Below are 14,788 nucleotides of genomic sequence, written 5' to 3'. Positions count from 1 at the left end.
ATATACACACACAGGAAGGCTACACAAAAAAAAATGTTATCTTTGGGTGGAAGGATTACAGGAGACATACTTGCTTACATGAACTTTCCTAACTTTTCTACAATGAAAATTCCTTGTTAAAAAACTAAAAAATTAGAAATGGATGAAAATAGTCATAATGACAGGCTAAATGTGAAAAATGCATCAAAAGAGGTATACAAACTGGGAAAAGGAGTAATGACGTTGGAATAGTCAATGAGGAAGAGTAAAAGGCATGTTAAAGAAAGGGAGAACAACTGGAGACAAGGCAAAATTGGAATAGAATTGCAGAATTCTAGACAACACCTTCATTATCATTACGAAGAAATAGCATTAGGTAAGTGATCTGCACACACTTTAGCAGATACTGGCAAAACTTGAACTAGAAAGCAAGACCATGGCGGCTTATCTCATAAGCAATTTGGAGTCTTCAATACTGGTCTTAAATTCAAGGCTAGAGTTCAGACTTAAGCCATTTGTCAATGAAAAGCCATCAGAGACTATAACACGGGATGGGGAAATGATTTCATCAGGGTTGTGTCTTGTCTGCTTAATGAGATGACTCTATAAAAGGCCAAGTTTTACAGGAAAGACAATGAACTGCAATAAGCAAACTAGGGAACTAGTTCAGACTAACACCAAAAAAAAGGGATACAGAAGTAAAAACAACTTGGCATTCAACTGAAAGTTGTAGAGGACAGCAAAATCGAGACTTTACACTCAAGATGCTGGAACTGCCCCATCAGACATTAACAGAAATACTGAGAATGGCAATAGCCAAGACATGGAAACCAACTAAATGTCCATTGACAGAAAAATGGTTAAAGAAGATACAGTACATATATACAATGGAATATTACTCAGACATTAAAAGGAACGAAACTCTGCAATTTGCAGAGATGTGGATAGACCTAGAAACTGTCATACAGAGTGAAGTCAGAAAGAGAAAAATATCGCATAATATCACTTACATGTGGAATCTAGAAAAATGAAACAGATGAACTTATTTGTACAGCAGAAATAGACACAAATGTAGAGAACGGACATATGGATACTGGGGGGGAAGGGAGGTAGGATGAACTGGGAGATTGGGATTGACATATATACACTACTATGTATAAAATAGATAATTAATGAGAACCTGTAGAGCACAGGGAACTCTACTCAGTGCTCTGTGGTGACCTAAATGGGAAGGAAATCCAAAAAAGAGGGGATAGATGTATATGTATAGCTAATTCAGTTTGCTGTATAGCAGAAACTAACACAACATTGTAAAGCAACTATACTCCAATAAAAACTTAAAAAAAAAAAAGAACAAAATAATGCCATTTGCAGCAACATGGATGCAACTAGAGATTATCATACTAAGTGAAGTCAGTGAGAAGGAGAAAGACAAATACCATACGACATCACTTATATGTGGAAGCTAAAATATTACACAAATGGACCTATCTATGAAACAGAAGCAGAATCACAGACATAGAGAACAGACTGGTGGTTGCCAAGGGGGAGGGGTTGGGGGAGGGATGGATTAGGAGGTTGGGGTTAGCAAATGTAGGCTTTTATATATAGAATGGATAAACAAGGTCTTACTGCATAGCACACAGAACTATATTCAACATCCTATGATAAACCATAATGGAAAAGAATATTAAAAAAAAGAATGTAAAAAAAAAAGTGAGGTTGGAAGGGTTGGTGATGTGGCTGGGAAGCTATGGGTTCTGATGAGGTTCAACTTCAGATTTATACAAGTGAAGTGTCTGTGGAACATATACTTAATACTAAGTAGTTCAATAGATATTTATTCAATGAAATGTCCAGCAAAAAGCTTAGGAGAGATCACTTTTAAAACTGTTTTTTTGCAGCTACCCACAGGTATTGATTGAAGCCACTAAAGTAGAGGAAGTCACCAAGAGAAAGATATAAAAGGGGAAAGAGAGCAAAACTTGTTCTGAAGAAACTAAAACATTCTTGGGAAAAGCTCCACAGCCTTGAAACTACATCTCCCTCCTGCCAACTTTTATAGTAACCAGGGTGAAATGGGGTAATAAAAGGATTACTCACTGGTTTCCAAATTCTGATGCTACGAAAAGGAAGCCTGTTTTAAGCACACACATGGCAGCAGCAACAGGCACAGTATCAAAATACTTGAGCCGGATCTCGGTAACCTGGAGTGGAAAGAGAAAAAGATTCTAGTGTATAGGCAAGTGAAGCCACGCCATGGAAAATAGCCCAGTATTATAAGATAGTGTAGTAAACAAAGTAGCAAATAAAATACTGTCCTTCATATCCAAACCAGCGGTCAGCAAACTACAACCCTCAGGCTAGCCACGCAGTTTACACGGTGCTTACGGCTGCTTTTGTGCCACAATGGCAGAGCTAAGTAGTTGAGACAGGGACCACATGGCCCACAAAAGCCGAAATGTTCACTACCTGGCCTTTACAAAAAAAAACTTGCCACCTCCTGAGCTAAACAGGTATCTAAGAAATCACCCAGTGTTCAGCACTCTTCCATGGGATGAAAAAAGTAACAGATCATGTATATTACCAGTTTTCAGGAGACATGGAGAGCTTTCTCTTGTTATTCACTAGAAACGGCATTACCCATTCTCACATTATATGGGATCAGACCAAAAATCTGTTAACCAGAGGGAGAAAACCTACATTCATGTACCAGTTCCAAACTTTAAAAGCTTTAACACCTTAGGCAACCACTTTTTAAGGCATTCTGTTTCCATTTTTTTAACTTGTAAATTATCCTTTCTATCTCAGAGAGTAGTTGTAATGAACAAATGGTTTATAAAACCACTCTGTAAACCTTAAATGCACACACATATCAGTTTTTAAAATAAGGTTACTTAATTATATTAAAATTAGGATGAAACTGTAGAAAGTTTCATTAACTAGACTAACCACAACAAATAGGTTTTTTCATTTTTTTCCCTCCCTCCATGGTCTACTTACCATATCTTCATCTGTCTCCAAAGTGATCTTAAAGATATCTCCCTGCTCAGTTTGGGCCAAAAAGAAGAACATTGACTTGGTCTTATGGGTGGCAGAGCAGACAAAAATCATTCCTCTTTCAGGGTCATCCAGGTCATTCTAGCAAAGTCAAATACACAACCAACATCTTGGAAATGAGTACTCCTTTTCTGGAATTCAACACTTTACCGACAAGGATCATACAGGCCATCCAAGGCCTAGAGGCATCTGGAGCCTCTCCATGCAAGCTCTGACTCAGAGCAGCCTGCCAGTCACAAGACTAAAACGCAATAATCAAAAATTCTAGTCTACTATAAATACATAATAAAGCTTACGTTTTAAAAAAAAAAAAAAAGCCACAATTCCACTCTACAGCCTAATCAGATCAATAAGGCAAGAACTACCTCCAGAGAAAAATGTCAGAGAAGAGACATGAAATTTAAAGAATCATCATTTCAGGCTGTGAATAAAAGACTGTTACATGTTCACGACAATACCATCCAAAGCATCATCATCAGCCCTGATTTCCAAAGGGCATTCCCCCTTGGCTGGACTTTGGTTTTCTTTTTTAATGTTTCCAACATTTTGTATTTCTCTCAGAGTAAGTTCAAGGGCAAAACATGTTTTATACTTCTTTGCAGCCCCAAAGCCAAGTACAGCACCTGGCAGTCAGGTGCTTAATAAATTTCTGATCAACTAAACTGAATCACTTATCACTCCTTACCAAGAATTTAACTTGCTAATCTTACCAGATATTCTAAAATTGATGGAATCTTACTCAGATACCATGTACTAGATAAACTAAGTCTTAAAAGATTTAACCTCAGCACCTATAAATTAATATTAAAAAGATAAACAATAGGCGGTGAGAGGAAAGATTGAGGAAGCAGAGATGAAATAAGATTACCCATGTGCTATTGATAACTGCTGAAGCTGGGTACACAGAAGTTCATTATATACACAATCATCCCTTGATATCTGCAGGGGATTGGTTCAAGGAGCCGCCACAGATACCAAAATCCACAGATGCTCAAATCCCTTATATAAAATGGGGTAGTACAAGGAATAGTCAGCCCTCCATATCCATGCATGAGAACCCTGCAGATATGGAGGCCCAATTGTATGCTTAATGATTTCCACAGTAAACTTAAAATTAAAAGCAATAAAGCAATATTTTCAACCACCAGTGTAGTAACTGACTGAGAGGAAAACCACTGTGTGAAAAGATTTGGGGGAAGAGAGTATTTACACAGTCTCAGAGTTCACTAGTTTCCACACCAATTACAAAAAGGAAAAGGTACCTTTACAACAAAGAGAAGTAGTAGGTGATCAATTTAGCATTACCAATAATGAACCAAATCAGCATCATGTGCCCCTAATGTAATGTAATGAGAAATATATATCAGCACCTAAGTAATAATTCTATCAAAAATATAACATGGATGCTATCATGAGGAAAAAGATTAGGGGACAAACTACAAGAAAATTAACCCAGACTCTTAAAAAAAAATGTCAGTATCATAAAAAAACAAAAGCAAAGGTGAGAGAAAATATTGTAAATTAAAGGAGACTAAAGGTAGATATAAGTGAACTTTGGGAGACAATGAGAGAACTGTACATAAGATAACTGTATTACTCAAAATGGTAAATTTCTTGGGCACAATATTGATAGTGTAGGAAAATTTCCTCCTTCTTAGGAGCTACATCTTAGGAAATTCTTGCAGTGTCATACAAGCTATCTTCAAATGGTTTTGCCTAAAAAAATTTGTAGATACATAAGAAAGAAAAGGCAAATGTAGCAAAGCAGTATTAATTGTTGAATCTAAGTGAAAGGTATACAGGAATTCACCATTCTCTCCTTTTAGATTTTTCTGTATGTTGGAATGGGGTGGGGTGGGAGAGAATGAAACACAATTTATCTCCAATGAATACACCTGGATTCTTCAAACTAGAAACTTTCAGAAATTTCAAATTGATAATCTCCATAGGTTCTTCGAGAATGAAAACTGTGTTGGTTTTTTTTTTTTTAATTGAAGTACAATTGACTTACAGTATTACGCTAGTTTCAGGTGTACAACATAGAATTGTGTTGACTTTTAACTCCCTTTCTCAAAGATTTTGTTTTGCTTTTGCTAAGGTATTTTACTGGCTTTATTAAAAACAACATTTACAAAGAAACTAAAACTTGATTAACATATAAATTAAGAGACCACACTGTAATTACAAAAATTAAGTTCATTTCACAAACACAAATATATTTTCTCTTATGGAAAACAAAGACCTTACCCGTCTCCTGGGAATTGGACAGCGGATATCTGGTTGGTCACCAAAGTTCTTATAGGTGATGTAGTTTTCAGAGCAAATCAGCACTCCACTTGGACCATCTGACCCCCCTGGAACTGTCAAGAGAAAATGAAACTCAGCAATGATTTGACATAACCATGAATTACAATTTAGCCTTCAATTCCTTCCCTCCTTCAGCACAACTTGAAGGTACAGTGTGCCTAAAGGTGATAAACATTCAATGTTTCTTTTCCCTGACAGTTATGCTAGACAAGGATAGGGCACCATTTGGGGAATCTCCAGATCTCTGATAATGCATCTAAATGTTTAGCTCCAAGACCAGAACTCAGTTCTTAGGTTCAGACCTATAATCCAACTGCCTACTGGACACTCTCACGTGGATATTCCATAGCAGCTTAAAAATGAACGTATTCATAAACAAGTGCAGAGTTCCTTCCCAAACCACCTCCTGGGTTCTCCACCTTAGAGAACACTGCCATCGACCAACAGACCAAACCAGAAACAAGGATGTCATCCTTCAATTCTCCCCTCTCCCACAGCCCTATTGATTCTACCTCCTTAGCAGTCCTCATGCTGTGAATCTCTCTTGGTTTAGTGAAACAGCTTCCTGACCAATCTCCTGGTTTATTACCTTCCATTCCATTACCAAAATGTAAGCATGTGATCTTTTAAAAACGTTCACCTTTAACATGTCATTATTTTCCTGCTTAAAAATCCCTCAGTAGCTACCTCCCACCTCTACCCCATCCCTTTACCGCCAATGATCCAATCACAATGAGCTTTCAGTTCTTTCAATGAACCATGTTTTTTCCTGCATTTGGGCTTTTGTGCATTCTGTTCCATTTGGCCATAACAGAAACTCCTCCTCCACCCCCGTTACACTTAGCTAACTCCTAACTAGTACTCAGTTCTCAGCTGAGAGCACTTCTTCTGAAACCTTTCTCTGACGCATTGCCTTCCTTCCCTAGGTTAGGGACCCTTCCTCCATGCTGTCATACCATCTGGCACACTGGCAATTTTTTTGTTACTATCACATATTCACCACTACGCTCAATCTTGCATAAAAGGAAACACCACATCTAATTTTTCATCACTGCAGTCCCAGGGCCCAGTAGACTGATTTTGCACATATTGATTGTAGAGGCTCAGTAAAAATTTGTTTTAATGAATGAAACCCTCATAAATGAGAAGTACAATAATACATTACAGCAAGTAATTAAATACAATCTATTTTCTAAAATTCTTCTGCTTAATATATAAGAAGTCTCTTCCTAAGATTTAATGCTCAAAGACAAGTGCTGTTTTGTACTTTTCTTCTCTAAAATCCTCCCCCAACAACTGACATATTTCACTTTAGACATCAATTCAAGTGCAAATGACTTGAAACAGAAAGGACTGGATCATTGTCTTACTCAAGCCTGATGAAATTTAGATTACCACAAATACAGTTGCCCTCCTTTAGTCTTTTAATATGAATTAAACTAATACTGATTCTTCATGGTGAACATCTTTGAGCTCCTACAAAAATCATACTTTGCTCTGGTGCATCTAAAACACTGTTGATCTGATTTGCTAAAATTTAAGATTTTTGCACCTATAGTCACAAGTATAACCAGCCTGCAAATTTTTCTTATTACTATCCTTCTCTAATTTTGGTACTGATGTTATATTAGGCTCATAAAGTGGTACAACAGTTTTTATTCTTTTTTCTAATCTCTGGAGAAATTTAAGGTCCCTGAAAATTCTCGACCTTAAATCTTCTGAGAGAAAGAAACTTTGGATTATTGCTCCAATTTCTTTAACAAATGCTGGTCTATTCAGGTTCTTAATTTCTTCCTGGATCAATTTTGGTAACAGTTACATTTGTCTTTTCACAGAGCCATGTTTTGATTTCTGTAATGAGTGAAAGATTGACTACAGTCAAGACACCAGAGCAACCAATAGTAATCAATATTCCAAGCTGACTGCTCTCTTTTCTTCCCTGCCCCCATTAGAGAATAAGAGTTAACCACCACATGAATTTCTAACCTTGCCAAAACATAGACAAGGCACTCAGGTTTACTACAAATGGATTATAGTTTCCAAATCATATTAAGCAAACACTGCTAAGTTTGAACATAAAATGGACCAAGCAAAATGGTACAGAGCAGCTCTAAGAGAAAAGTACCTGTAATAAGGAAGTTTCCATGTTCCTCCAAAGGTTCACTGTATTTTCGGACCACATGATTTAAACCAAGGTCTAACTCATAGAAAGTAAGTGTCTGCTGGGTATTAGCCGCTGCTTCCCCAGTTGGATCATTGTCTGCTTCCTACAGAATAACAGTGGCACAGAGACTAATCAGTACCATAAAATCAAACTTTTAAAACTGGAAAGTAAAAAAGAGTGGATAGGGCTTCCCTGGTGGCGCAGTGGTTGGGAGTCTGCCTGCCAATGCAGGGGACGCGGGTTTGGGCCCTGGTCTGGGGGGATCCCACATGCCGCGGAGCAACTGGGCCCGTGAGCCACAATTACTGAGCCTGCGCGTCTGGAGCCTGTGCTCCGCAACGGGAGAGGCAGCAGCAGTGAGAGGCCCGCGCACCGCGATGAAGAGTGGCCCCCGCTCGCCGCAACTGGAGAAAGCCCTCGCACAGAAACGAAGACCCAACACAGCCAAAAATAAATTAATTAATTAATTAATTAAAAAAAAAAGAGTGGATATATGTATATGTATAACTGACTCACTTTGCTGTACACCTGAAACTAACACAACATTGTAAATCAACTGTACTCCAATAAAAATTATTTAAACAAACAAACAAACATAGCTGAAAAGGGCATCAGGATTCCTCCATTTCACAAACAAGGAAGCAAAGGTCCACAGATGCCAAATGGTTTGCCAAAGTTCACACTAAGTAATGGCAGAGTGGAAGCAAGAACCCAGGTTTTCTATTTCTGAGACCAGGGTTAGCTCTACTAGAAAATACTGCCTTCCTCTCAAGCAAAAGAATGGCATGCCCCATCTTTCACTATCTCCCAGTGAAAAAATATCCCAAATACACTTTCACCTCCTTTTTCAGGGAGCTTTTCCCAATAAATACCGTTTCCACAGGGAGACTATTCAAATCAGGTAAAATCTGAAACACTCCAAAGTATTTCAGAAAGGTATTTGGAATAGAAAAAAAAAAATTGTGAGCAAGTAAGATATAAGAAATGCACAATGAAGAAAACAATCTCAGGAAAGCACCAAGGTGAGTGGAAGAAACCCAAAGGAGGGAGAAGGGGAGAAGGGAGGGGAAGGAAAAGGTGGGTAGAGAGATTGAGACCCCCCCGCCATTACCTCATAATCCATTTCCAGACAAGCAAACATTGGATTTTCAAATCCCACATCTACTCCGACCACATGATATACTAAAGTGTTCGCTTTGTGGGCCTCCAGTGGAGATGAAATGGTAAGCCGGGCTGCAGCATCTCTGTTCAAGATATACACCAATTTCTGTTTCTCAATGGCACCTGTTGAAGGAGACAAAACATAGAAAACTCCAGATAATGAAACGAGAGGCTACAGAACAGCTAGATTCACATCACTATTTTCTGAAAGATCGTTAATAGCCAGCACTAACTCTACAAGTGTATGCATGCTTTAGGATTTTGCTCTCTATCATTAAAATAGACAAGAGCATAATTTTACCCCCTCCTTCCTAATAGGGATCTTAATATCCCACTAACTCTTCAAAAATTTTTATGACAAACTAAACAATAATTCATAGAATTGCCAGCTTTATTCTCTGAATTAGATCTAATGATTTTGTGACTGGTCAAAGAAGGTTGCCCTCTGGAAGCCTGATCAGATACACAGAATTTTCTTCAAGATATTTATCAGAGAAGAGACATGAATGTGAATCATCACTTCAGGCTGATGAAAGCAACCATATTCATTGTCTAATAATGTAAAATCTTACAGTGCAGCCTTTTTGCTACACTTAAAGAAATGGAAAAACACCCATTTCCAACTAGATAAGAAGTAGAAAAGGTGTGTTAAAACTTCTCCCATTGTTTTAAAAGGAAAAGCAATTTTAAACTTTAAACATCCAAAATGATCCAAACTTTACCCAGCTGAGTGATTTCCTGGCACACTACCAAGATCACAGCATTGTTATCCTGAACTGGGCTTCTTTAAGAGTCAAAAAGTCAACAGAGTAAGTCACTCACTAATCATAACAGCTCGCCCTTTGGGATCCACAGCTAAGAACTGGCCAGGAACAATGCGGCGGCATCCACTCTTGCCAAAGGTTTCTTGGTGAATTTTCTCAAACATATTCTTAGATGGCTGGTATTCCAGGATAACAATCCGACCTGAGTCACTGCCAACCACAATGTAGTCTTTTGTGCCACCTGTCAACCTAAAGGCCATGAGTGACCGGATGACACCAAATACTTCCACAGTTAGTAGAGTGTGTACTTTGCCGGTGTTGGGGTCAGGGCGAAGCAGCTCCAAAATCTTTCCCCGGGAAACAACAATTTCCTGTTGTTTGGTTCCTGAAAAACACGAAAAATAAAGATCATGAACAATCAGAACTAGTAACCTGAATGGATCAAAATTCCACTAAAGGGACTTCCCTGGTGGTCCAGTGGTAAAGAATCTTTACAATCCCCCTTACAATGCAGGGGACACGAGTTCAATCCCCGGTCAGGGAACTAAGATCCCACATGCTGTAGGGCAACTAAGCCCGCACGCCACAACTAGTGGGCTTGCGTGCCTCAACTAGAGAGCCTGTGTGCCGCAAGCTACAGAGCCCACACGCCACAACTACAGAGCCTACGCGCTCTGAAGCCCACACACCACAACCAGAGAGAAGCCCACAGGCCGCAACGAAAGATCCCGCCTGCCGCAACTAAGACCTGCCACAGCCAAAAAAATAAATTAATTTAAAAAAAGAAAAAAAGCCACAAAAGATAAATATAACTGAGCTGGGGGCTTAGTATTTTAAGTTAATTTATTCTACTTTAAAAGGTACTTTTCCTGGGCCTCCCTGGTAACACAGTGGTTAAGAATCTGCCCGCCAATGCAGTGCAGGGGACAGGTTCGAGCCCTTGTCTGGGAAGATCCCACAGGCCGCAGAGCAACTAAGCCCGTGCACCACAACTACTGACCCTGTGCTCTAGAGCCCACAAGCCACAAGTACTGAGCCCGTGAGCCACAACTACTGAAGCCTACACGCCTAGAGCCCATGCTTCGCAACAAGAAAAGCCACCACAATGCGAAGCCCGCGCACCACAACTAAGAGTAGCCCCCGCTCACCGCAACTAGAGAAAGCCCGCACGCAGCAACAAAGACCCAATGCAGCCAAAAATAAATAAATAAATTAAATAAATTTAAAGGCAAAAAAAAAAAGGTACTTTTCCCAGAATTTAAAGCATCTAAAAAAAGTAGTATCAAAGAAGAACTTTTCAAAAATGGTCACACAAGTTATTTTTAAACTTCCTTTTTATTTTTCTGAGATTTGCCATCAATCTGCGTAATTCGGAGTCGTCTACAAACGACATTAACATATAATGTTTTGGGGACTTCCCTGGTGGCGCAGTGGTCAAGCATCTGCCTGCCAATGCAGGGGACACAGGTTCAAGCCCTGGTCCCAGAAGATCCCACATGCCGCGGAGCAACTAAGCCTGCGTGCCACAACTACTGAAGCCCGCACACCTAGAGCCCGTGCTCCACAATAAGAGAAGCCACCGCAATGAGAAGCCCGCACACCTCAACGAAAAGTAGCCCCCGCTCGCCGCAACTAGAGAAAGCCCACGTGCAGCAATGAAGACCCAACGCAGCCAAATATAAATAATTTAAAAACAAAACAAAAAAAACATATAATGTTTTGCTTCGTAAAATTAAAAATTACCAAAGGCTCTTTCTAGCCCATCTTTAAGTCTATTGTTCTAAGAAATCATATTAACTTTTGGGGCTGTTAGCTATAATATCTCAAAGACCTTTCAAAGCTACCATCTAATATATGCTGTTTATTTCTAAACTGACTCCTAAAAACCTCACTTGCTTTCATAACTGCAATCAACACCTCCAAATACGTAACAGTCAACTTGTCCCCATCTCTCCCTGCTATGTAATTCCACCCAGATGAGTTGTCATCACCTTTAAACTAAATGTTTAAAATATCCAAGTTCCTCCTTCCCCAAACACACTCTCTGGTCTCAAGTAACCTGCTATCAATGTTACTGTCATTTTCTCTGCCACCCAGGTTGCAAACTCATATTTTCTCTTTCTTTCTATCCTCACTGCCCTAATACAGATCCTCACTATCTAATGCCTAAATGGCTTCCTATCCTATCTGATATGCCACTCCTACCCACCTCAATCCATTCTCATTTGCTCAATGCCATCATTTATCAGGCCACCTTATTTTCCAAAGGTCCTTTGGAAGATCAAGTACTCCAAAGTGCTTTAGAAACTGTAAAGCATCACATAAATTACAATATTCTCTAATGATTAAAAGATTTTTTTCATAATTTGTTTTAGAAAAAAGGTTTGATATTGAAAAAGCAATTTGAAGCATAAAACTAGTAATATTAAAAATGTTAGGAATTCCCTGGCAGTCCATTGGTTAGGACTCCGCACTTCCACTACTGGTGGCACAGGTTCAATCCCTGGTCAGGGAACTAAGATCCCACAAGCCGCGTCATGCGGGCAAAAAAAATTTTTTTTAAATGTTAAGCTCAGAAAGGTAATAATAGAAAAACTTACCAGAGAAGTTGCCATGAATGGCAAAGCTGATGCCAGTGGCTCGCTGCAAGGTCAAGTTGTACAGGAACATGGTAGCAGTAACACTGAGCCACCCAGAACTCCACAATCCAGGCCTTGGTTATACCAAGTCAAAGCAAGCTAAGGGCACATAAAAGCAGAAGAATATCAGCTGTGCAACTGTTATTTTAACAGACATTTCTGTATGGGAACTTCTGGCTGAAGACAGCAGAACCAGGAAAGTAAGGCCTATTGAGGAACAACATACTTATAATTAAGAGTGCCTTCTACATACCAGGCACTATGCTACTATACACCCTGTTTCAATCTCACAAGAATCCTATGAAGTACTCAATATTACACTAATTTTACAGATAAGAAAATTGAGCTAAGAAATTAAATTGTCTGCCTGAGGTCACATAACAAGTAGTAAAATCGCTGGGAGCTGGGATCTGTACCATTAAACCAACACTGTCTATTTGACTCTATTGTGATAGAAACTAAGTAGGTCTACATTTACTTGTATTTGAATAGGCTCTACTTTCACATGGTTCAGAATTCAGAAGCACAGCAAAAAGCTGACTCCATCCATTCCCTAGCCACCCACTTTTCCTCCCTGGAGGAATCAATTTCACCAAGTTATATTGTGTCCTTCCAGATATTTTCTGTATGTACAAAGAAAAATATATATTAATACTGTCTATTATCTCTTTTTAACTAAAAGCTGGATACTGTATATCATACACTCACATCATAGTGCAACTGATTTTTTATCACTTTACCTATCTTTTGAGATAGCAACAAACAAAAGGCTTTCTCATTTTTATTTTACAACTACATAATATTCCATTGAACGGGTATATCACAATTCATTTAGCCAACACCCTATTGATGAACATTCAGTTTCTTCCCAATCTCTTGCTATTATGAACACTGCTGCAAAGAAAATCTTTCATATATAGGCCATTCATATGTGCATGACTGTATCTCTAAACTGAACTGTCACTTCAGGAGCAAGCCTCCCCAAAGGAGTATACGGTCACAGAAAAGGATTCTTCTCATCAGACAGAACTGAAGACTGCAAACTGATGCACTTCTACCATAAAAGAATTACCAAAACTACACCTATACACACTTACTGCTGGAAAATAAACTGAGCTATTTTTCTTCAATTCCAAAAGGAAGGGATCTTGAGAAATTCAAAGTGATCACTGTGTAATTAATGTATGAGTTTGGTTTTGTTAAATGAGAAAAGAAAATTATGAGCAAATGTCCTTATAAATAATAATCATTTTGGGGCTGGGCAAGAGCAGGGTGCCTAAGAGAGGAAAAAATCCTTCAGTCTGGAAACAGGTCCTGAGAGATATACATTCTCCTACTTGAAACCAAGGAACATCAAGGAAACCAAGGAAGGTTCTTCTAGGATCACAGGGAAAGAAGGAAAAAGCCTTGAGATGGAACAAGAAGGGAGTGAGAAATGACCTACAAGAAGAAAAATAGAAAAAACATACAGACACAGAGACACAGATACACACACACCCAGTAGGGCTTAGACATTGGGAAATTTCCAGGGAAAGTTGTGCCCAGCTTAAAGTCTGGGTAAAAAATAGGCAGAGAATGTGTTGCAGTTGCTCTTAATTGAAAAGTAGTGAATGTGATTCTCAGACATAATTTATTGTTGCATCTTGCTCTTACTATAAAATTGCAAACATAATTTCAAATCTCCAGTTATCAACAACACAATTTACAATGAAAGCCCTACCATGTTGTTAATGTGATCTGTGTTGCAGGACTGATTACGTTAAAAATAAAGAATTTTTTAGAAAACAACAGAGGAAACCACAGGCCACTTCTGAAACCTGGAAAAGCTTTACAGCCTATGCTATCCATTACTATCTTTGGAATTCATTTTCCCCAAACCTAGTTGGATCCAGGTTCCCCAAGTATTGTTATCTTGGGAAATGGAGGAAGTTGCAATCTGGAAGCAGACCAGCCAAGAACAATATACCAGGAACCAGTAACGGCCCAAACTTGGTAAATTTTGATTTCCCCCACTTCTATCTCCTGCCTGTGAATACTAGGAAATGAGCCTGTGATTGCCCCCTCCACCCCTCTCCATGTGCCAAAAGAACATCACCGCATGAGGATCAGAGAAGGAAACAAATCGCCCAAATGCCAAAATACAAATACAAAAGTCTTGATTTCAAAGGCTGTTTCCATTATTTACACTTTTAACACCCTCGATCTTCCCACCCTCCCGTGTGTCGTTTACTTTCTCCAGAAGAAGACGTCCCTCCTGCTCCTTCTCACATCTCCCCCAGCGCCTAAAAGGTAGGCAGTTTCTAGAAAGCTTATTTTGAGCCAGGCCTGGTTCCCACACTGTGAACGGAAACGGGAGACGATTCCCTAAAGCCGCCCCAAGCATTCCCTTTCCCGTACCTCTCGGGCCTAAGATGCCTCAGAAACCCCTGCCACAGGCTCGGCCCACCCTCCTACATGGCCGCTATCCGCCTCCCCGGTCTCGGGGAGGTCGGGGAGCTGTCTCTTTACCCTGCAGCCAGGAGGATGGCGTAGATATCCGACAGATCCTCAGTTTCCTTCAAGCCCTAAACAACCGCCAACGCCAAGCCGCCGGCGTCCTCCATTAGCTCCTAAGCCAGGGACCTTCCGGTTGGCGCGCGACGGAAAAAGGTCCCCAACCGGCGCCTGAAGAATGTATATATAATTTTTTTTTTTTACTGCTTCTGTCTTGCTTC

General features: G+C 39.5%; 1 protein-coding gene across 2 annotated transcripts in view; it reads right to left on the bottom strand.

The window, feature by feature from the left end:
* Window positions 1–14,735, bottom strand: part of SF3B3 (splicing factor 3b subunit 3) — a 47,670-nt gene extending 32,935 nt beyond the window's left edge. Inside the window, exons 1-8 of one of the 2 annotated variants that reach the window (XM_082369785.1) lie at window positions 14,583–14,735; window positions 12,036–12,173; window positions 9,494–9,820; window positions 8,622–8,794; window positions 7,472–7,613; window positions 5,287–5,399; window positions 2,983–3,120; window positions 2,083–2,186 (exon numbers count right to left, since the gene is read on the bottom strand). In XM_082369785.1, the coding sequence (XP_082225911.1) occupies window positions 2,083–2,186; window positions 2,983–3,120; window positions 5,287–5,399; window positions 7,472–7,613; window positions 8,622–8,794; window positions 9,494–9,820; window positions 12,036–12,105 (1,067 nt within the window). In that variant the 5' untranslated portion in view covers window positions 12,106–12,173; window positions 14,583–14,735. Of the gene's footprint in view, window positions 1–2,082; window positions 2,187–2,982; window positions 3,121–5,286; window positions 5,400–7,471; window positions 7,614–8,621; window positions 8,795–9,493; window positions 9,821–12,035; window positions 12,174–14,471 lie in introns of both variants that reach the window. The other variant, XM_082369786.1, reaches the window with a different exon arrangement.
* Between the last annotated feature and the right edge of the window lie 53 nt (window positions 14,736–14,788).

This window comes from Balaenoptera borealis (assembly GCF_965194805.1).
Source record: "Balaenoptera borealis genome assembly, chromosome: 19".
In the NCBI taxonomy this organism is placed as follows: Eukaryota; Metazoa; Chordata; class Mammalia; order Artiodactyla; family Balaenopteridae; genus Balaenoptera; species Balaenoptera borealis.
This window is presented reverse-complemented; position numbering and strand designations above follow the sequence as displayed.